The 21,803-nt window shown below is 57.0% G+C and overlaps 1 protein-coding gene across 1 annotated transcript in view; it reads left to right on the forward strand.

Annotated features, from left to right (window-relative positions):
• Positions 1–345: 345 nt before the first annotated feature.
• The window catches only part of SMO (smoothened, frizzled class receptor), a 27,549-nt gene continuing 6,091 nt past the window's right edge, over positions 346–21,803 (forward strand). The window contains exons 1-9 of the mRNA XM_024193105.3: positions 346–538; positions 13,451–13,656; positions 15,456–15,665; positions 15,908–16,080; positions 16,466–16,685; positions 17,316–17,439; positions 19,440–19,532; positions 20,219–20,327; positions 21,183–21,368. Of these exons, the coding sequence (XP_024048873.1) occupies positions 13,510–13,656; positions 15,456–15,665; positions 15,908–16,080; positions 16,466–16,685; positions 17,316–17,439; positions 19,440–19,532; positions 20,219–20,327; positions 21,183–21,368 (1,262 nt within the window). The 5' untranslated portion in view covers positions 346–538; positions 13,451–13,509. The remainder of the gene's footprint in view (positions 539–13,450; positions 13,657–15,455; positions 15,666–15,907; positions 16,081–16,465; positions 16,686–17,315; positions 17,440–19,439; positions 19,533–20,218; positions 20,328–21,182; positions 21,369–21,803) is intronic.

Below are 21,803 nucleotides of genomic sequence, written 5' to 3' on the forward strand. Positions count from 1 at the left end.
TGCGCGCAAGAAACGGGGCGGGGGGGGGAGCCGCGTTTCAAGGCCCGTCCCTCCCGCCTGCGGGAGCTCGGGGAGTGCCCCCGGGGGCTGGGGGAGCGCAGGGGGCAGGCTGAGGGGTGGCTCTTTGGGGAGGGGGGGTCGCTAGGATGGTCCTGGGCGCGGGGGGGCCGCGGGGCGAGGCTGCCCAAGATGGCTGGGAGTTTGCAAAGGGGCCCGCGGCCCCGGGGCCCGGCTCGCCCTAGGGGAGGCGAGGAGGGGCGCGGGGGGCTGGGGATGGGCCCGGCGGGCTGGGCCCGGGGCCCCCTGCTCTGGGGGCTGCTGCTGCAGCTGAGCCTGGGCCCGGGGCCGCCCGCCTGCCGCGGGGCGCAGCTCAACGCCTCGGCCGCCCGGGACCGCTGCAAGCGAGCGGCGCCCTGCGAGCGCCTCCGCTCCACCGCCTGCCTGGGCTCGGCGCTGCCCTACGCCGCCACCTCCACGGTGCTGGCCGCCGACTCGGGCTCCCAGGAGGAGGCGCACGACAAGCTGCTGCTCTGGTCCGGTACGAAGGGAGGGCATGGGGGGCGGGGGGCTCATGCAGGGGGAGGAGGGCAGGGCGGGGGGGCTAATGCAGGGGCCAGGGCATGGGAGACGGGGGGCTCATGCAGGGGGAGGAGGGCAGGGCATGGGGCACAAGGCATGGGGGGGGGGCAATGCAGGGGCAGGGCACAGGTGGCTGAGGGTTAATGTGGGGCGGGACAGCATGGGGGGGCTGGGGGCCAGTGCAGGGGGAGGGGGCAGGGTATGGGGGGCCAATGCAGAGGGGCAGGGCATAGAGGGCTGGGAGCTAATGCAGGGGGAGGGGGGCAGGGCATGGGGGGCTGGAGGGCCAGGGCGTGGGGGGCCAATGCAGGGGCAGGACATAGGGGGCTGAGGGTTAATGTGGGGCGGGACAGCGTGTGGGGCTGGAGGCCAGTGCAGGGGGAGCGGGCAGGGCATGGGGTGCTGGGGGGTAATGCAGGGGGAGTGGGCAGGGCATGGGGTGCTGGGGACCCATGCAGGGGGATAGGCTATGGAGCCAGGAGGCAAATGCACGGGGCAGGGCAAATTCAGGAGGAGCGGCAGGTCATGTAGGGAGCATTGGGGGAAGGGGCAGGTCATGGGGGAAGGGCTGTGGGCAAATGCAGCGGGAGGGGTAGGTCATGCAGGAGGCTTGGGGGAGGGGGCACATCATGGGGTGCTGGGGGCAAATGCAGGTGGTATTGGGGAGAAGTGCGGGGGGGGGCAAAGGACAAGTTCAGAGGGAGCCTGGAGGAGCATGGGGACAGGCCATACAGGGGTGTTACGGCGGGGCCAGTGGGTCTAAAAGGAGGGAGTATTTTAGGGCACACCATACAGGGGTAGATCACTTGGGCATTGGGTGGGCAAGTGCAGGCGGCAGTGGGGAGAGAAGCAGAACTCACAGGGGGCTTGGGGAATTGGGGGGGCAGGTCACAGGGGAGTGTAGTTCTCCTTACAGATGTATCCTGGACTCCCTTTATTCCCTTTGCTGTAATGCACCAGCTTAAAGTGGCTGGGCCTACCTAAGTGGTGAGAGCCTTCTACAGCTGGCAGCAGGATTCCTTTAGCGCGAGCATCAGAGGTCTGTACTTTTGGTACTGACGATCCAGGGTTCAGTCCCCACTGACAGCGCGCAGTGTGTCGTCACACCAGCCCTACAGTGACCCTAGGTTCAGACAGTGCCAAGCTGTGTAGGACCGTGGATGGCACGCTGGGTGGGGCGCTCGGATGTGCAGGTGTGGCCGGGAAAGCAACTGGTCATTCCCACCGGTGGCTTCCCTGAGCAGGTCTGCGCTTGGAAGTGCAAAGGGGAAAGTGGTTCTTGGTCTGCTGGTGCCGCACGCTCCAGCCAGGTACGGAGTCCCAGGCTGGGTTTTTTCCTACCGCTTGTCTGCCCTCAGGACTGAGCTGGGGGCAGTTTCGCAGCTGATCCGCGAGGCAGAATGGAGGGTGGCTTTGCCCCAGTAAATCAGTGTTCTTCCCTGCAGCCAGGAGGGCTAGGACCAACCTTCCATTGTTGTCTGTAATCTAAACAGGTAGGAGCCAGCAGTTACCAGGGACAATTCCACAGAGCCTGGGCTTCCATGAATCCAGGTCGCAGCAGCAGCTGATTCCCAGCCCTGGAGGGGGAACCCTCCAAAGGCTGCTGTCCCTGGAGGATGAGGGTGGAAAGATGGGGAGGGAATTGGTCAGGTGCAAATGAGTGAGCTGGGGGAATTGGTTGGCTTAGGACAGTGGTTCTCATCCAGGGGTACGCAAGGGTCTTCCAGGGGGTACATTGATTCATCTAGATATTGGCCTAGTTTTACCACAGGCTGCAAAAAAAGCACCAGCAAAGTCAGTACAAACTAAAATTTCATCCGGACAATGACTTGTTTAGACCACTCGATATCCTCTACACTGAAATGTAAGTACAAGATTTATAGTCCGATTGATTTATTTTACAGTTATATGGTAAATGAGAAAGTCAACAATTGGTCAGTAATAGTGCGTTGGGACGCTTGTATTTTTGTCTGATTTTGTAACCAAGTCGTTTTGAAGTGAGGTGAAACTTGGGGTACGCGAGACAAAACAGACTCCTGAAAGGGGGACAGTCGTCTGGAAAGGTTGAGAGTCACTGGTAATGAGCCATTGTCTCTTTCCTGGATCTCTAGCAGGCCAGTTCTGACCTGGCCAGTGTCAGGAGGAGCTGTAAGTTATCACCTGGTATATGACACTGGTCTCAGCCCAACTCCTAGGAAACAAAACCAGGGTGGCCCCCTCGTTAGAACTCCCAAGAGAGTGGGCCGTGAAAGCCTCCTGGGGCGGGTGTCAGGAGTTAGACATACTGGTTTGGGGCTGTTGTCCTGGCTGTACCTGGTGGGCGGCTGAATGGAGAACTTCACTCTCCGAGTGCGTTGGGCGGGTTTCGCCATGATCAAATCACGGCTCGCCGAACGAAATGAGCTTTTGCTGCCCCGGTGGTCTGGTGCGCCCCGTTCGTTCTGAGCACTCATCAGCACACCCTGTGGCGTGGGGGCAGCCAACCTTTCCCCAGCCGACGCTTGCACTAGCAATCTGCCAGGATCCCACGCGCCAAATCTAATTTGCATTAGCTGGTGCGCACTGAAGCTGGCCCCAGCTTTAGTATCTGTGTGCATACTATTGAAACTACGGAGCCCTGCATGCAACAGGGCCAGGCATTGGACGCGGGGCAAGCAGTGTCCATAGGATGCACCTCCTTGTTAAAGATGGAAGACGTCCATGTATCATAGATGGAGGAAACCAACAGCACCAACTGGCTTGCAGTGTATGAGGGCCATACATGGCTACTATTGTCTCTGCCTGAACTCGTGTTGCGCTGTTACTATTAGTATATTCTCCTTTTTGGACTGTTTGCCTGTAGACACAGCTACCAGGAATCAGACCTAGATTAAATCTCAGGAGACTCTTGCTAACTGTAAGACCAGTAGGACAATGGAACAGACGCCTAGGGAGGTCGGGGAATTTCCTTCACTGGTGATTGGATGCTTCTTTAGCTGTGCCCACTGGAGACTGTATCCCAAATTAGCCTGAGTTATAGCTTTCGTCGGCTATCCCTCAATACGAGGATGATATCTGCGGGGGACGGGGGGAGTTATAGCTCTAGGAAGGTAGAGATGCCCATATTTGAGTCATCCAGTGGTTCATCTGGCATGTCGTGTGCTTTAAAGGAAGACGAAAAGGACCATAGGATGTATTTCTGGCGTTCCGATACCATGGTGATGGGTGCAGCATGAGAACCCAACTCTGTATATGTGTTTTGATACAGACCAATGCAAAGTTCTACACCTAGAAACAAAGAACAGGGACATAGGCACAGAATGGGGGACTGCATCCTGGAACGCAGTGACTGTGGAAGTGGGCAAGCTACTCAACATGAGCTCCCACTGCCATCCTGTGACAAAAGGGCTAATGTGGGCCTGGGATGCATAAAGGCCGGGTGGGGAATAGGAGAAAGGAGGTGATTTTACCTCTGTCGATGGCAAAATACTGGAATACCACGTCCAGGTCTAGCATCTGCGTTTTAAAAAGAATGTTGAAAAATTGCAGCGGGTGCAGAGAAGAGCCGCGGAAATGGTTCGAGGGCTGGAGAAAATGCCTCACAGTGAGACCGAAAGAGCTCAGTCCGTTTAGCTTGTCCAAAAGAAGATTAAGAGGTGACTTGATTACAGCGTATAAGGGTATCCGTGGGGAGGAAATACGGGGTCCTAACGTCGTCTTTAATAAATGGTGAATTCTCCAGCTCTTGCTGTCTTCAGATCAAACCTGGAGGGAGGCCTTTTGGGAAGATACACTTATGTCAAATGCAAGTTACTTGCTCAGCCCAGGGGAAACGGGGGGAAATGTCACAGCCTGGGTTACACAGGAGGGCAGGCTGATCTAATGGCCCCTTCGGGCCTCGAACTCTGTGAATATAGAGCAACACTGAATCATGGGAAGAAATTTATTCCTGATTCCATCAATTCGTGGCTTGAAGCACTGACAGGTCATTTTTTTCCCTTAGCTGCAGTGATCTGCAGATGCTAGTGAAGTAGCAAGACCCATTCCGTTCCCGGCCCTGTTTGGATCCCCTTCGAAGGTGTCTTTAGGTTTCAATGCAAAGTAGTGCATAGGCTTCATTTGACTTTTTTTAAATCTCTAAATACAAAAAGCATTAAAGGTTTCATTGGAAGCCGGCCGGAGCTGGGTCGTTGGATCAGTGGGGGTGAGTCTCCTTAGCCAACGTCACAACTTCTTTGCGGGCAGCAGGGTTTTCTGCAGCTTGCACTTCTTGAAGAAGCTGTCGGGTTGGGCTTTTCAAAACCCCTCCGCGTTAGCCTAACCCAGCTCCCGTAGACGCCAATGGGAGTCTCATTGACTTCAGTGAGAGCGGAATTAGGCCAGCGCTGAGCCCTTTGGAAAACCTGGCATGCGGTTGCCACAGAAATCTTCCAGCAATGCCAGCCTTTCTCCGAGGCTTGATATCCTCCAGGGACTGTGACGTTCTGTGGAGGGGTCGGGCGGCTGCAGCAGATTGGGGCCTAGGGCATCAGCTGACGCAGATTCCAACAGGCACAGGCAAACGGTGCGTTTGCAGCTGTCTGGAAAGGGGCCAGCCCTGCCTCCTGGCTGGCAACGGTTCTAGGATCCCTTCCCCAGCCCTCGGTGCCCGCTGGGAGGGGAAGGTTCCCCCAGCCTCTCTTCTGAGCCTGTGTGGAGGGAGGAAAGGCGCCCCTGTTGGGAAGCAAAGGGGTGCGGGGGCCCCTGCGTTCCCCTGCTCGCACAGTGTGTGTTGGACTGGCGGATGAAGTGAGGAGTGGCTCAGTGCACTGGGGCATTCTCCAGACGGCTCCTACTCCAGGCATATGTTGTACTAAAAAGCTCCCGTAGGCGGAGAGGGAAGACGTGCTCTTTCCCGGGGTGGCCCGGGAGCTGCCTTTTCTTTCTTCATGGGGTGCCCCGGCTGTACCCCCAGCCCTGTGATCACGGCCCTGCAGCAGAGCAGGAGCAGGAAAGCTGGAGTGAATGCAGAGAGGGTAGAAGATCTCTCCCCCATGGAGTCAGCCCAGTGGCCAGCCTATAAGATGAGCCCCACTCCCCAAGATCAATATCGGATGTTTGTGTATTTAACCCTGGTGTGTATAATGCTTGGGTCTGCTCTAGTGACTTCCAACTGAGGATCTCAGTGCGTGTTACAGGCACGTCGGTGAGCTAGGGAAGTGTTATCCCTATTTGGCAGGTGGAGAAACCGAGTTGCAGGGCGGGTGATGTGACCGGCAGAGTGTCACATAGAGAATCAGTGGCAGAGTTGGGAGTGGAACCAGGTCTGCTCCTAGAGGTGGGGATAGAACCCAGGAGTCCTGGCACCCAGGTCCATATTCTGACCATTGGACCGGACTCCCCTTGGCGCTGAGAATGCGTGGTCTCCTTGTTGCTAGGAGTGAGAGGAGAGAGGCTTTGGGTGTCCGAGAGAGAAGCTCTCGGGTGTGTCTTATATGGGTGTGTTTGTGTCTCATTTAGCACAGACAGTAAGTAGAAGAGCCTAAGCGTTCTGTGGCTGGTGCGTGGTTAATGCAGGCTGCAGAATCAAGGAGACAGCCAAGCCCTCTGCTAGCAAATGTCTTCCCCCTACCATCATTGTCATCTCTTCGCCTTATCTTGGGTGAATGAAATAGACTGAGCGTCTCTAGCCTGTCGCTGTAAGGCCGGTTTCCCAGACCTCAGATCGCTCTTGTTCGAACAGCAGGATTCAGCACTTCAGCCCCAAATAAGCGTCTTCGCCTCCCAGTCTGTGCTCACGCTCCCCTCTCATCCCCCTCCAGGATGTCCCCCTGTCACATTTCAGGTGGGGACGCCTGATCTGAACTTTTCCCTCCGCCTCCTCGCCCAGTTGCTGCTGACAAGCTCCCTTTGCCCAGCCTGGATGCCTCCTCCACTCCCATCACGTGAGCCGCACCCCTCGTCCTCTATGTTCACTTTGCCGTCTGCTTCAGTGGCTGCCTCCCCTCCGAGTCCCCACACGGCAACACCCTCTCCTCCCTCCATCCTTGTTCTCAGCTCCTGCCCGCCCAGCTCTCTTCCCACCTTCTTCCAGGCCGCTCCCCCTTGGATCTCCTCCTTCTCCTGCGGGACTCACCAGGCCGCTTCCGTCTCCATGTCCAAATCTTCCGCCGAAGTTGGTTCTGGTGTACGAGTCAGTCCATGAGGCCAGCACCTGTCAGGGCTTGTTCACTCTTGCTGTTAATCAGCCAGACGCAGGCACGCTCCTCAGCCACTGTACAGCCTTCTGCTTGCTTGCACATACAAGACTGTCTGTGTCTCACTTACACTGCAGCTCCTTGGGAACCATGCCCGCTTCTCTCTGAGCTCAGGAACCGCGCTCACTAAATGCCCATGAAACCCAGGCCCCTTAAAAGCTCCGCTTGCTCTGAAACGACACCGGGGACTTCATGCAAAAGATTTTGTGGTCCTTAGAAATACAAGGGGACCTTAGTCTAAATCTAGTGGGATGCAGAACCAGCAGTGTTCATGCAGTTGTAGTTCCCAGGTTAATCTTAACTCTGCCCCCTGTGCTGCTTTCCTGTAACCATCCACTCTCTTGAAGTAGCCAGAGACAGACCCCCTGCAACCTCTTTCACGCATAACTTTCCAGTACAGTTCATAGACCCACATGTCCCCTACCAACCCTCCACATACACACAGGAAATGCTCGCTTCTCCAGAGACTAACTTTGCTTCCATGCCAATACGCATGAATATAGCCCTAACTTGTCACATGGTGATATAATCCACTGACCTTCCAGGCCCATTGCGAGATGGTTGGAGGGGTTTCTGCTGGTATAAGCTGTTGGGTGAGGTTGTGAGGGAGTCTCTGACCCGTATTTAGAAGCGAGCGGGGTCTGGGAAAGACTCAGACCTGTAAGAGGGGGATGGGTGAGGACCCAGGGCCGTGTCGGATATGTACTGTGTGCCAACATTGGCAGGGGCACCAATGGTGGAGTTAAAACTGATGCTGAAATGCTGGTCAGGATAAAAATCCAAACGTTTTTAATAAACGAACGGCCTTTCCTATTCTACTAACAACAGGTGAGATAATGAACATGGAAATGATTTAAAATTTTAATTTGCTTCTCTTATGCCAGCTGCTCACACTTGGCATTTCTCATCGGTTTGATTAGCAAAACAGGATCATCCGTTTCACTTCCACCTCCCCCTTTCTCATCACTTCCGAGCCCCAAGGCGCCTGCATGACGCCACGGTGTTACTTTGCAAATGCTGAAAAGGAGTTTGGCTTGTAGGTGGTCTCTCTCTTATTTTATTTTTACATTTAATAAAAAATACTTTAGCATTTGAGATTGTGGTTGTTTTTTTACAAAGCTTATAAACTTTGGGTGAAATTTGACCTTGTCTTATCCCTTCAGCTTAGAATTGCCTAATAATTTATGTTTAAATTCTCAACTCGAGTGTTCTCTTAAGTAAGGGCATGACACGGTTAAAGTGTTAATCGTACCTTACTGACTTTTTGTTCTGTGAGATGCGTCTCATCGTTATTTTGAATCTTACTATTTGTCTCTGTCCTGAAGCAGTGAGTTCCACGGGTGAACAATGTGTGGCATGTTTCAAAGAACTATATTTCTGGAGGACGGGCTGGCTCAGGGGACTGCTGTCTTCGCAGGGATGGCAGTTTAGTGGCTTGAGTGAAATAACTTCAATATGTTGTTGGTCCTAGTCCAGTTCTTAGTGAACAGGTGTCCACAGGGCAAACTGGTGTCACCCCTGGCACTCACTAACTAGCCTGTTTGCAGTCGCAGCAGGGAGGCTCCCAAGGTGTAGTGCTATCCCTTATCTCTGAGAGGTGACAGTATTATCCCCATTTTGTGTAGGGGGGAGTGGAGAAACCAAGAGGTTTAAATCAGTGGTTCTCCACCTTTCCAGACGACTGTCCCCCTTTCAGGAGTCCGATTTGTCTTGCGTTCCCCCAAGTTTCACCTCACTTAAAAACGACTTGCTTACACAATCAGACACACAAATACCAACGTGTCACAGCGCACTATTACTGAAAACGTGCTGGCTGTCTCCTTTCTGCCGTAGAATTATAAAATAAATCAATTGAACTCTAACTCTTGTACTTACGTTTCAGTGTACAGTATATCGAGCGGTCTAAACAAGTCATTGTCTGGATGAAATTTGAGTTTGTACTGACTTCGCGGGTGCTTTTTTTTGCAGCCTGCTGTAACACTAGGCCGATATCTAGATGAGTTGATGTATATGTAGCCCTGGTTGAGAACCACTGGTTTAAATGACTTGCTTGAGATCACACGGTCCGTCAATGACAGAGCTGGGACGCGAACCCAGGAGTCATGACTAAAGGTACATTGGAGTCACGGGTATTTTCAGTAAAAGTCATAGACAGGTCACGGGCAATAAACAAAAATTCACGGCCCATGACGTGTCCATGACTTTTACTATATGCCCCCCCGATCAAAACTTGGGGGAGGGCGCGGCCTGGGGGGTGCTGGGGAGGGGCTCTCAGCCTGGGGGCCTTGCAGGTGCTTGGGGGAACAAGGGGGGAAGTCGTGGCCCAGGGGGCACCGCAGGTGCTGAGGGGGCATTGTGGCCTTGGGAGGTGCTGGGAGAGGGGGTTGGTGGGTCTGGGGCAGGCTCCCTTCCTGGGAAGTGGGGACGGCAGCTCCTAGTTCCATGTGCTGCCTCCGCTCCGTCCCAAGCCCAGGTTCTGCAGCTCCCATTGGCTGGGAACCACGGCCAATGGGAGCTGCAGGGGCGGTGCCTGCAGGCGGGGGCAGCCCGTGGAGCTAGGCGCTGAGGGAGGGGAGCTCCTGTCTCCCTTCTGGGGACTGGGAGCCCCTCCCAGGTAAGCACCACCCTGCACCCCAGCCCTGAGCCCCCCACGCCCAAACTCCTGCTGCGACTTCCGTGACCTCTGTGAGCCTTAGTCATGACACGTGCGCCCATGCTCTAAGCACTAGACCAGACTGCCTTCTCCATAAGAAGCAATAATTCACTACAGAGAGAGAAGGGGAAGACAAAGCTAATTAAAGTTGCAGAGAGGCCAGGCAAAGAGAAGAAGCTGCCGAGGGAACATGTGTTTAGATGTCGTCGTGTTCTGGATGCGTTGGTATCCCGGGTGTTTTTGCAGTGAGCTCATCTCTGTGATCCTTCACCCGCTTTGCCAGCGTCCATGCAAAGCGCTCACTTGTTGATCTCAAAAAGTCCCATTAGCAGGAGGGCTGCGGAGCCAGGCTAATCACAGGGCCTGCTTGCAAGCCGGCCGCTGATTACCGAACCCTTGCAAACAACCGCGGCAGGAGGAGCCGTGTCCCTGCAGGGGCTGCCCTGGATGACTCAGCAGCCTGGCCCACGGGGCCGGTTGGGCCGTTCAGTGCGTCAGTCACCGAGCTCAAGAGACAGGGAAGGAGATACAGAATCTTCCACCCGCCTCCCCAGCCCAGATGGGCCTCGGCTGGCAATGAAGGCACGGCGCTCCCATCAGAGGGTGGCCAGTGGGTATTGAGACAGCAGGGAACGGCCCTGTGATCGGAGATGATACCGAGCGTCCTGCAGTGCCGGGGAAGCCAAATATTAAACAAGCAGCTGCAGGCTCAGGACCGCTGCCTCGATGCTGCTGGGGAGCAGCATTTTCATCACTAGGGGAGGGGGGAGGGATAGCTCAGTGGTTTGAGCATTGGCCTGTTAAACCCAGGGTTGTGAGTTCAATCCTTGAGGGGGCCACTTAGGGAACTGGGGTAAAAATCTGTCTGGGGATTGGTCCTGCTTTGAGCAGGGGGTTGGACTAGATGACGACCTGAGGTCCCTTCCCACCCTGACATTCTATGATCTATGACTACCGGGAGGGTGGGGGGAAGTTTTTCCACACCACAGTGTTGGTACAACTGTCCTGGTGCATTGTGGGGTAGTTGTTTGGCCTTTCACGGGAGATTCAGTAATTGGTCACTGAGGGACAATGGATTTCAAACACGCTGGACCAATGGGCCGACCCGGTGCGGCGGATGGTACTGATACCAGATGACAGGGAGCCGGAGGATTGAAGAGCTGTTCCTGGGGAGAGGGATCCCCTGGGGTCGTCCCCGCTCAGGGGCCAAGCTGCCCTCCCAGCCTAGGCATGGGCCCAGGTTAGGGTAAGAGCCGTTCGACCACTTGCTGCGTTTCATCTTTGTTGCTTTTTTATTTAAAGTAGGGCTTTCGTTGGCAACTAAGGGTTAATTCAGTTCATAACCGGCTCTGTGCTCTACCCGTTTCCCTGGAGCCGGAGGTTCAAATCCCAGCGGAGTCAGCTTAGCCTGTCTTCCTCCTTGGCTAGATAAAGGGAACCCTAGGCCTGACGTGGCCAAACCGGAGCTCGCGACTCTCTTGCGGCTCTTCTACGGTTAAAGTGCGGCTTGCAGAGCCCCCCCATGTCCCCTCTGTTCTCCACTGGTGGGGGGAGGCTCGGGGCTTCTGCCCTGCGGTGGGGTGGTGGAGCTCAGGGCAGCTGCCAGAGGCGACTGGTGCCTGCTGAGAGTGGGGGGAGCACAATTTAAATGTTCACCCTCCCCAACAGCTTGAGTTACATACCCCAGGCATGCCCTCGCTCCCGGGTGACCAGATGTCCGGATTTTATAGGGACAGTCCTGATTTTGGGGGCTTTTTCTTATATAGGCTCCTATTACCCCCCCACCCCCGTCCCGATTTTTCACACTTGTTGTCTGGTTACCCTACTTCCCCCACCCCCCGTTCCGCTCAGCAGCCCCTAGTCCAGGGGTGAGCAAACTTTTTGGCCTGAGGGCCACATCCGGTTTCCAAAATTGTATGGAGGGCCGGTTAGGGGAGGCTGAGCCTCCCCAAACAGCCAGGTGTGGCCCAGCCCCGCCCCCTATCTGACCCCTCCTTCTAGCCCCCTGACGGCCCCCCGGGACCCCTGCCCCATCCAACCCCCCCGTTCCCTGTCCCCTGAGTGCCCCCAGACCCCCGCCCCTGACTGCCCCCGGCCGCCCCATCCAACCCCTCCTCTCATTCCTGACTGCCCCCCCCCAGATCCCTGCCCTATCCAACCACCCCTTCTCCCTGACCGCCCCCGGAACCCCTGCCCCTGACTGCCCCCAGCCACCCCATCCAACCCCCCCTCTCCTTCCTCACTGCCCCCTGGGACCCCTGCCCCCATTCAACCCCCCTGTTCCCCGCCCTCTGACCGCCCCGACCCCTATCAACACCCCCACCCCCTGACCACCACCCCGAACTCCCCTGCCCTCTATCCAACCCCCGCTGCTCCCTGCCCCCTTACCGCGCTGCCTGGAGCACCGGTGGCTGGCGGTGCTACAGCCGCGCTGCCCAGAGCACCAGGACAGGCAGCCGCACCGCCCGGCTGGAGCCAGCCACGCCACCGCGCAGCACAGAGCACTGGGTCAGGCCGTGGCTCTGCAGCTGCGCTGCCCGGCAAGAGCTCGCAGCCCAGAGCATTGCGCCGGCGGCAGGGCGAGCTGAGGCTGCGGGGGAGGGGGATCAGCGGGGGAGGGACCAGGGGCTAGCCTCCCGGGCCAGGAGCTCAGGGGCCGGGCAGGAGGGTCCCACGGGCCGGATGTGGCCTGCAGGCCATAGTTTGCCCCCCTCTGCCCTAGTCCCTGCATCTCCCAGTGTTAGCGCGGCGTGGAGAGGCTGCGGCAGACAGCCGGGAGCTGCGGGGAGGGGTCGCTGCTTTAGCTCCGCAGGGAGAGGTAGCAGCAAAAAGCAGCGGCTCTCCCTGCAGCTCCCAGCTGTTTGCCGCTGCCTCTCCCCATGGCCGCAGGGAGGGGGCCTGGTGGCACCGTGTGACCCTGGCAGAAATCTGGGGGGGGGGGCACCGTGTGACCCCACATGCCCACCCCCATGTATCACCTCATCTCCAGTTTCTGCCCAACGGGGAGGGGGGTCTAGGGGCTTGAGCCCCACAGGGCATAACTGCTGGGGCTCAGGGCTTCAGCCGGAGCAGGGCTGAAGCCCCAAACCCCGGCAGGGGCACCCCGACTCTCAACCTTCTGACGATTGTCGTACGCGGCTCGGACAGTCAGTCAGTTTGGCCACCCCTGCTCTATGTAACCCGCTGGGCCTGGCTCTTTAGCAGGAGGTGTTGGTTCAAAAGCCCTGTCTGTGCTGCGGGGAGGCTGACCGTCCCATGGCGCTTGTCCTAAGAAGGGAGGGTTCCCCCCGTGATCTCAGCCCCAAATACCCTTCTCCTTACTGCTGTCCTCCTCCACCCCAGAGGTGGCTGCCTTCCACGGGTGCGTTATGTCGGTGCCTTGTGAAGCATGTGGAGATCATTCACAGAGGTGCTATGAACGGCAACGTATTGGTGTGACGCTAAAAATAATAATCAGAGGACTCGCCATACGGTGGATTTGTGACACAGGAAACAGCTGGAATATCTGAGAACTGAGGGTCTATTAGCACAGTGTGCAGCCACCCCACCCCGTCCTGACCGCTATTAATTGATTAAGGGAGATAGAGGAAGGGTGGAGGAGTGTTGTGTGGGCTTGCTTGCTGGGAGTTTGATCTTTTCCCTGCACCATTTAACAGTGCAGGTCCAAAAATAAACCCCAGTTTTTATGACTGGGAGTGAGGGGTTAACTACCTGGCTGTGTGTGCACCATTATCCGGTGCTGGATGGAGCATGTCAGACCTACTTGGTTCCGTTACATGTCCCAGTAGTGGCACGTGTACAGATACTGTGGTGGCCATCGGGGATTGAACCGGGAGTTTCAGCACCAGAAGCACAGGCCTGTCCTGGTTGAGCTAACGGAGTAACTCCTTGAGCTGTAGGTGGTTGGCTGTTGTAGTCACTGGGCCCAGCCACTAGAGGGCGGTGCCGAGCCACTGTGTTAAGCCTGTGCCAAGTTCCCACTGCTGTTTTTTCCTTCGGCCAGGTTTGCGGAACGCCCCTCGCTGCTGGGACGCGATCCAGCCCTTGCTCTGCGCCGTGTACATGCCCAAGTGTGAGGACGGCCAGGTGGAGCTGCCCAGCCAGACCTTGTGCCAGGCCACGCGGGGCCCGTGCACCATCGTGGAGCGGGAGCGGGGCTGGCCCGACTTCCTCAAGTGCACCACAGACCGCTTTCCCGAGGGCTGCCCGGTAAGCAGGTGTCTTACACTTCACCGCTGTGCCCGGTGTCCAGCCGACGGCACGGCCGGCCTGTCCCCGGGCCTCTTCCAGCGCCCTCTGTGCAGCCAGGGGAGGGGTGTCGATCCTGGCTGGGGAGGGGAGCGTTAGCTGTGGCGATGAGTCATTTGATGGCCATAAGTTGGTGGGTCTCAATTCAATTCCTAGGAGACCGGTCACATCACAGGAGTTACCGCAAGCGGCACTAGTTGGCTCCCTGTAGCCATGGAGGTTCTTCATCCACAGAAATAGCAAAGGGTCAGACGTTTTATATAGACAGCAGGGCCAGCCGCAGTTCTAGCCCCCTGATCTGATTCCATCCAGCGGTTCCTCTGGTCCCGTGGACAGGCTGGACCATAGCAACTGACCTGCCCTGTGCACGGTTGAAACACGTTGCTCTGCCTGTTCTGGAGCTAACCAGAGGCCTCTTGTTCCAGGGCTGTCAGTCCAGCCCCTTTCGCAGGCTCTAAATTCACGTGGGTGGGAAGCCCTTAAGCCAAACCCTGGTGCTGCAGGAAGTGGTGTTAGCTGCTCTTCCTTCAGAGTTGGTACTGAATTAATGCCCTTGCATGGTGCTAGGGGGCGCTGTGCTGCTAGAGGTTCTGTTTTGTGCCCGGGACATCAAAACAAAGCGGACAGTTAGCTCCTGTCTACAGCGAAATCCCCCCGGGAATCTCAGTGAAGTTATTCCGGATTTCCCTCCCTAAAGGGCTGTTGTACACTGTTGAGCAACTCTGTTCCGCACCTGAGGAGGCTGCATTTCAGCAGTGCTTGGGAGATCCTTGTAAAGTAGTTTGGAGGTTCCCTGGGAGGTGGTGTATAAATGTGAGGTACCAGGTATCCTGCCGCTGTTCTGATGACAGGAAATCTCCCTTTAGAGGCATAGTCACGTAGGTTAGGCCCAAACCGTGTGTTTGGCGAGGGGAAGAGTTTTAGAAAAATTGGTGGCAATTGAAATATTTGGGGGCGGGGATTCTTATGGCTTCAGCGAGACCAGGATGAGGGTTATCGACGGTCAGTTTTCAAGCGTCCTGTGACTGGCACAGAACCGCAGTGAGACTGGCTTTCTTCTAACCCTGACTGGGGGAGAGGGGGAGATTGCCAAGGCTCTCTGCCCCAGGCCCCTTCCCGGCAGAGCCTCTGTGTTGACCCCTCTCCAGCCCGCCTCCCACGTCCCTTCCCCTCGCAGAGTTATCATAGAATATCAGGGTTGGAAGGGACTCCAGGAGGTATCTAGTCCAACTCCCTGCTCAAAGCAGGACCAATCCCCAGACAGATTTTTGCCCCAGATCCCTATATGGCCCCCTCAAGGATTGAACTCACAACCCCGGGTTTAGCAGGCCAGTGCTCAAACCACTGAGCTATTCCTCCCCCCTGCCTTGCCCTGGGAGAACTGAAATGCTTCCACGCCACGCTGGCTTAGTGCAGGATCCCACAAGAAGGACTTTGGCTGGAAGGGGCTTTACAGACTCTGGGCTGGAATCCCGATCCCATGGAAATCGATGGCAAAACCGCCGTTGATTTGAGCGAGGCCGGGGTTTCACCCAACGGATTCAGTGTCACCATCTCCCTGGGGTGTGGAGTAATCCCTGTCTGAGGAAGGCCTGGTAAGCGGGTCCCCCAAAGGCCGGGAGGCTGTCAGTGGCAGATCTTGGACTAGGAACTCAGGAGTCTTGGTTCCCAGCCCTCAGCGTGGGTCGTCCTCTCCTGACAGCGTCCCTCAGACCCCTAACGATCCCTTTCCTTTCTTCTCTGACCCCGCTTGCCCCCAGAACGAGGTGCAGAACCTCAAGTTCAACAGCTCGGGCCACTGTGAGGCCCCGCTGGTGCAGACGGACAACCCCAAGAGCTGGTACGAGGACGTGGAGGGCTGCGGCATCCAGTGCCAGAACCCCCTCTTCACGGAGCACGAGCACCGCGACATGCACCTGTACATCGCCGCCTTCAGCTCCGTCACCATCTTCTGCACCTTCTTCACCCTGGTGAGCGGAGCGGGCGGGGGGGGGGCTGCCGGCCACGAGCTGATCCCCCGGGGCGGGGAAGGAGGCAGAGTGAAATCTGCATTGGCTCAGAGCACCCCCTGGTGGCTGGCGTGAGCCTTTGCTGCTCTCGGCTGCGGGGCTGACCAGTAGGGGTCTGGAGCAAGGGCAGGAACGAGTGATGCACAGCCATAGACCCCGGCCCATCTGCCGGCTCTTCTCTCCCATCCCCCACCCCACCTCAGGCCACGTTTGTTGCCGACTGGAAGAACTCGAACCGTTACCCGGCCGTCATTCTTTTCTACGTCAACGCCTGCTTCTTTGTGGGCAGCATCGGCTGGCTGGCGCAGTTCATGGACGGGGCCCGCGGCGAGATCGTGTGCCGAGCCGACGGCACCATGCGGCTGGGAGAGCCAACGTAGGTACCTCCGCCCCGCACAGCGGGCCCAGCCCCACCTCCGGGGCCCACCCCCACCTCCGTCTGCCTTTGCCCGCTATGGGAGGGGCAGTGCCGTAGGCACCAGGCCCAGCAGATGTGGTCAGGGAACCGGTGGGATTGGGGACAGGGCTGGGGATCTGGGCAAAGCTCCCGCTGGCTCCCACAGGATCAGGTTTGGCTCACAGCCCCTTGAGGTGATGTGGCCCTGCAGACTGCAAGATGCTCTGTCGGGGGGCGTGGGCACACTCTGGGTGCTGAGCCAGGCTAGCCCGTATCTGTCTGTCAGGAACAAGCCGGAGTGGAGTGGGGGATGGGGGAGAGACCCCCTCTCACCTCCCAGTCCTATCCCATCCCGCCTCCCCAGCTCCAACGAGACGCTCTCCTGCGTGATCATCTTCGTCATCGTCTACTACTCGCTGATGTCGGGCGTGATCTGGTTCGTCATGCTGACCTACGCCTGGCACACCTCTTTCAAAGCGCTGGGCACCACCTACCAGCCGCTGCTGGGAAAGACCTCCTACTTCCACCTGGTCACCTGGTCCATCCCCTTCGTCCTCACTGTCGCCATCCTGGCCGTCGCCCAGGTACGGGGCACCCGGTGTGGAGACCTCTGTGCCCACCCCACCCTGGGGACCCTAAGGGATGCTCCCCTCTCAGTGGAAGGGGGAAGGTCCTGCCACTCTGCCCTGGGGGTGATCGGTTTATTGGTGAGCAGGAACCATCCCAGCTCAGCGTCTCATCTCAGTCCTACTCCATTTGTTGACCCCACTGCCTGTGGCCCTCCTGTAGGCTCCCTGTATCTGAACATCAGCTGTGTGTTCCAGGCGAGGTTCAGCATTTCCCAGCCCCCCCACGTTCCTGGCTCCCTCCCCACTTCATGCCTTCCCTGCACTGATGGGCTGCATGGGGCCCTGTTTATCTCCAAGCCTATGCTCCCAAAGGCCATACCCAGGCTGCTCAAACTCACCCGTAGGGGGCACCAGCCTCCATCTCCATCCCACTCCCTCCCCAGTAAGCACCCGACGCCAGGGTCATCTACAAAACCTGGGTCTACCAAATGGCAGAGCCATAGGCTGCCACGTCACTGGATGGGCACCAGGTTCACCCTGTAAAGGGACAGCACAGCCCCTGGTTTCCCAGCCCATTCTCCTGAGATTTCCAGCCCAATCTCCAGGCTGGGGAGGGACGGACACTGATGACTCTGCCCCGACCAGGTGGACGGAGACTCCGTCAGCGGCATCTGCTTTGTGGGCTACAAGAACTATCGGTACCGCGCTGGCTTCGTCCTGGCTCCCATCGGCCTGGTGCTGATCGTGGGAGGCTATTTCCTGATCCGAGGTGGGTGCTAACAACCCAGCGGGGTTTGGTCTGGGAACCTTCCACGCGAAAGCAGGAAACGCTGTCCCCCGAGCCAAAGGAGTCAATCCCTTAGCTGGGTGAAGCGATAGCTGTTATGAGACCAACTTCTCTTGGGGGGAGAGAGAGACAAGCTTTTGAGCTACCCAGAGCTCTTTGGTCTGGGAAAGGTACGGAGAGTGTCACAGCTAAATACAAGAGCAACAGATAGTTCAGCATAAGTAGTTAGCACATATTCTAAGGGACCATTCAAGGGGAAGTGGCCCGTTAATACCCCTCCAGTCATGGGGGGGAAGGAAGGCAGCGGGGTGGGAGATTGTTGTAATAAGCCATAAATCCAGTGTTGCTGGTCAGCCCATGATTTTTAGTGTCTAGCAGAGTTATGAATTTAAGCGCCCGGCCTCATCTTTTGAAGGTGTTGTGCAGGTTTCCTTTGTGGATGAGGACTGAGAGGTCAGCTATGGAGTGATCGCTCTGCGAAAAGTGTTTGGGCGGTTTTGTCTTTTATCCTTTTCCTGGGAGAATTCATTTGAGAGCGTTGTGATTGTCTGGTTTCACTCACATAATTGTTCTTGGGGCATTAAATGTGGGTGAAACCAGCCAATCTTGTATTTAGCTGTGACAAGGTCCCTCACCAAAGGCTCTTATGCAAAGTGAGCTGTCCTGGGATAAGAGGGGAGGTTCTCTCGTGGATCAGTAACTGGTTAAAAGATAGGAAACAAAGGGTAGGAATAAATGGTCAGTTTTAAGAATGGAGAGAAGTAAATGGTGTCCCCCAGGGGTCTGTTCTGGGCCCAGGACTGTTCAAAATATTCATAAATGATCTGGAAAAAGGGGTAAACGGTGAGGTGGTAAAATTTGCAGATGATACAAAGCTACTCAAGATAGTTAAGTCCCAGGCAGACTGCAAAGAGCTACAAGAGGATCTCTCAAAACTGGGTGACTTGGCAACAAAATGGCAGATGAAATTCACTGTTGATAAATGCAAAGTAATGCACGTTGGAAAACATAATCCCGACAATACATATAAAATGATGGGGTCTAAATTTGCTGTTGCCACTCAAGGAAGAGATCTTGGAGTCATTGTGGAGAGTTCTCTGAAAACATCCACTCAATGTGCAGCGGCAGCCAAAAAAGCGAACAGAATGTTGGGAATCATTAAGAGAGGGATAGATAATAAGACAGAAAATATCATGTTGCCTCTGTATAAATCCATGGTATGCCCACACCTTGAATACTGCGTGCAGATGTGGTCGTCCCATCTCAAAACAGATATATTGGAATTGGAAAAGGTTTAGAAAAGGGCAACAAAAATGATTAGGGGTCTGGAATGGCTTCCGTATGAGGAGAGATTAACAAGACTGGGACTTTTCAGCTTGGAAAAGAGATGACTAAGGGGAGATATGATTGAGGTCCATAAAATTATGACTGGTGTGGAGAAAGTAAATAAGGAAGTGTTATTTACTTCTTTCCATAACACACATACTAGGGGGTCACCAAATGAAATTAATAGGCAGCAGGTTTAAAACAAACAAAAGAAAGTATTTTTTCACACAATGCACAGTCAACCTGTGGAACTCCTTGCCAGAGGATGTTATGAAGGCCCAGACTATAACAGGGTTCAAAAAGGAACTAGATAAGTACATGGAAGATGGGTCCATTAATGGCCATTAGCCAGGATGGGCAGGGATGGTGTCCCTAACCTCTGTTTGCCAGAAGCTGGGAATGGGCGACAGGGGATGGATCACTTGAGGATTCCCTGTTCCGTCCATTCCCTCTGGGTCACCTGGCACTGGCCACGGTCGGAAGACAGGATACTGGGCTAGATGGACCTTTGGTCTGACCCAATATGGCCATTCTTCTGTGATGCTCTACGTACCATATCCGCCGAGTCCATGGGTGCGCCGGGGTGCTCCCTAGCTGCTTGATCCGGCAGCCTAGGTCCCGGCTGACGCGCCTGTCTTGCTGTCCGTCTGTCCTAGGTGTCATGACTCTGTTCTCCATCAAAAGCAACCACCCCGGTCTGCTGAGCGAGAAAGCTGCCAGCAAAATCAACGAGACCATGTTACGGCTGGGTAAGCCGGGCGGGTCTGGGCTTGGCTCGTGCCTCGCGGCCGGCGTTCTGCCCCGGGCCGTGATCTCGCCCGTCCCAAAGGGCCAGCCTGGGGTAGGAGCCTCCCGGGGAAACCCAGGGCCTGCACGAAGCGGTGGCACTGGCAGGGAGCGGTATGAGTGACTCACTGAGGGCACTCGCCTCTGAGTCCATAGTGAACATGAGCCTGGCCTGGGGTTGCTGGAGGCGCCACCGTTCAGGTAAGGCACGAGAGCCAGGTCCTGGCCGCTCCCGGAGCCTCTCTGCCAAGTTAACCCAGCTCCAGCCTGAGTGAGTGTGTTTTGCCTCCCTCGGATTCCCTGGGAAGGTTGGCTGCATTATTCCTTTTCTGGTCCGAAACTGGTGTAGCGCTGCTGTTACACAGCTGCCACGGTCCTCCCCAGAGGTGGCTGCATTTCACTGCCGGGTAACGTGACCTCTGTGTAGCCGGTACGTAAAGCTCTTTGGGCCAAAAGGCGCGCTAGGAGCGGGTGCAGCTGATATAGACGAGGACCCCATCAGAGGTGCAGAAGGAGCCCGGGTTTGACCCCTCCCTTCGCTTTTCCTGGATCGTATTTCCATTAGGGCTTCCCTCTGGCTGGCAACATGCTGCATCCTGGCCCTGGGGCTGTGGGAATAACCCCCGGGCCCTTTGATGCTTCCTTACAGGCATCTTCGGCTTCCTGGCCTTCGGCTTCGTCCTCATCACCTTCGCCTGCCACTTCTACGACTTCTTCAACCAGGCTGAGTGGGAGCGCAGCTTCCGGGAGTATGTTCTGTAAGTGGGGACAGGCCGTGCTCCCCCCCGCCCCGCCCGTCCCTTTAAGAGGTGCCCCCAGCCCCCACCCGGAGTGGCGGGAAGAGTCTCGGGCGGGGGGGGAGGTGTTTTCCAGTATCGCTCCTTGCTCCGTGTTGGAAGAAGGTGACGCTTTCCATGACCTCCCCTCCGCCGCCGGGTCCCGTGACGACGCTCTTCCCATTCCCCATGCGGAAGCCTGGCTGCTCGTGTGGATTCCCGCCCTGATGCCGTGGGAACGGCAGTCGCCGGGGGATTCCATGGCTGGTCCCCGTGTTGCCCCTCACGGGCACCTCGGGGCATGACTGCGCAGGCCATCCATGGCCCCGGGCCTGTTCCCATTTCAGCGGGGAGCAGGGCCTAGCAGTGCGGGGACCGGGGGCATCCTGACGTGCCTGATCCCGGGGAGACACGTCGGGAGGAACCCGAGATGGGCCCGTTAGCCCGTCGCTCTGTTCAGTGCCGGGTCGTTCCCTGCCAGGGTGGTCCCGAAGCTCAGACCGTGGGGCTTCTGCTGAAACCTTCTGCAGAGAGCCCATCGCGTGGCGCTCCTGCGGCTGCGAGCAGCTCCCTGCCCTCGCGTGGCCCCCATCACTGCGGGGTCTGGGCAGCTGTTGGGGGTCGTCGAGCTGTGGGAAGGGGCCTCAGCCCCTGAATCTAATCAGCAGCCGCTCCTGGCAGGAGGTGTGTGTCATTGCCCTTTATCTGGCTGCGCTAAGGGGAGAGCGCTTCACGGATGGGGGATGGGAGGTGGCTTTCCGGGTGCCCCGGCTCCCCGTTGCCCCGGTCAGGGTGGGTTTTAGCCCCTGCTCGTCATGCCCCGTGTTTCTGCCGCAGGTGCGAAGCGAACGTGACGATCGCCATCCAGACCAACAAGCCGATCCCAAACTGCGAGATCAAGAACCGGCCCAGCCTGCTGGTGGAGAAGATCAACCTCTTTGCCATGTTCGGCACCGGCATTTCCATGAGCACCTGGGTGTGGACCAAAGCCACCCTCCTCATCTGGAAGCGCACGTGGTGCAGGTGGGAGCAGCCCTCCCCCAGCCCAGAGCTACTGGGGGCTCAGGGTCCTGTCTCCCCTGAGCCCCAGGAGCTGAGGATCAGCTGTGGGCACCGCGTGCCCAAGGCCCCCAAGGCCAGTCCAGCCCAGGTCTGTAGCTGCCCTTATCCAGCAGCTGTCTGGTGGCCCATGTGTGACGAATTCGGCGGGTCTCAGCCAGTTCCTAGGGGATAGGGTATGTTCCCAGCAGAGAGGCAAAGAGTGGTGTGTGTCAGAAGCTGAGCTGGGCAGGGTCAGGCCTAGTGACAGGAGCAGTGGCAGCTGGGCCTAGTGGTTGGTGCGGTGGCAACCAGGCCAGGCGCTGGAGACAAAGGTTGGAGTCAAGAGCAGGTTTGGACCAAAGCAAGAGCAGGCTGGGAACGAGGCTGGGGTCGGAGCAGGGCTGGGAACGAGGCTGG

The sequence above is a fragment of the Terrapene carolina genome, unplaced genomic scaffold (genome assembly GCF_002925995.2).
Source record: "Terrapene carolina triunguis isolate 2854851 unplaced genomic scaffold, T_m_triunguis-2.0 Scaffold68, whole genome shotgun sequence".
NCBI lineage: Eukaryota > Metazoa > Chordata > Testudines > Emydidae > Terrapene > Terrapene triunguis.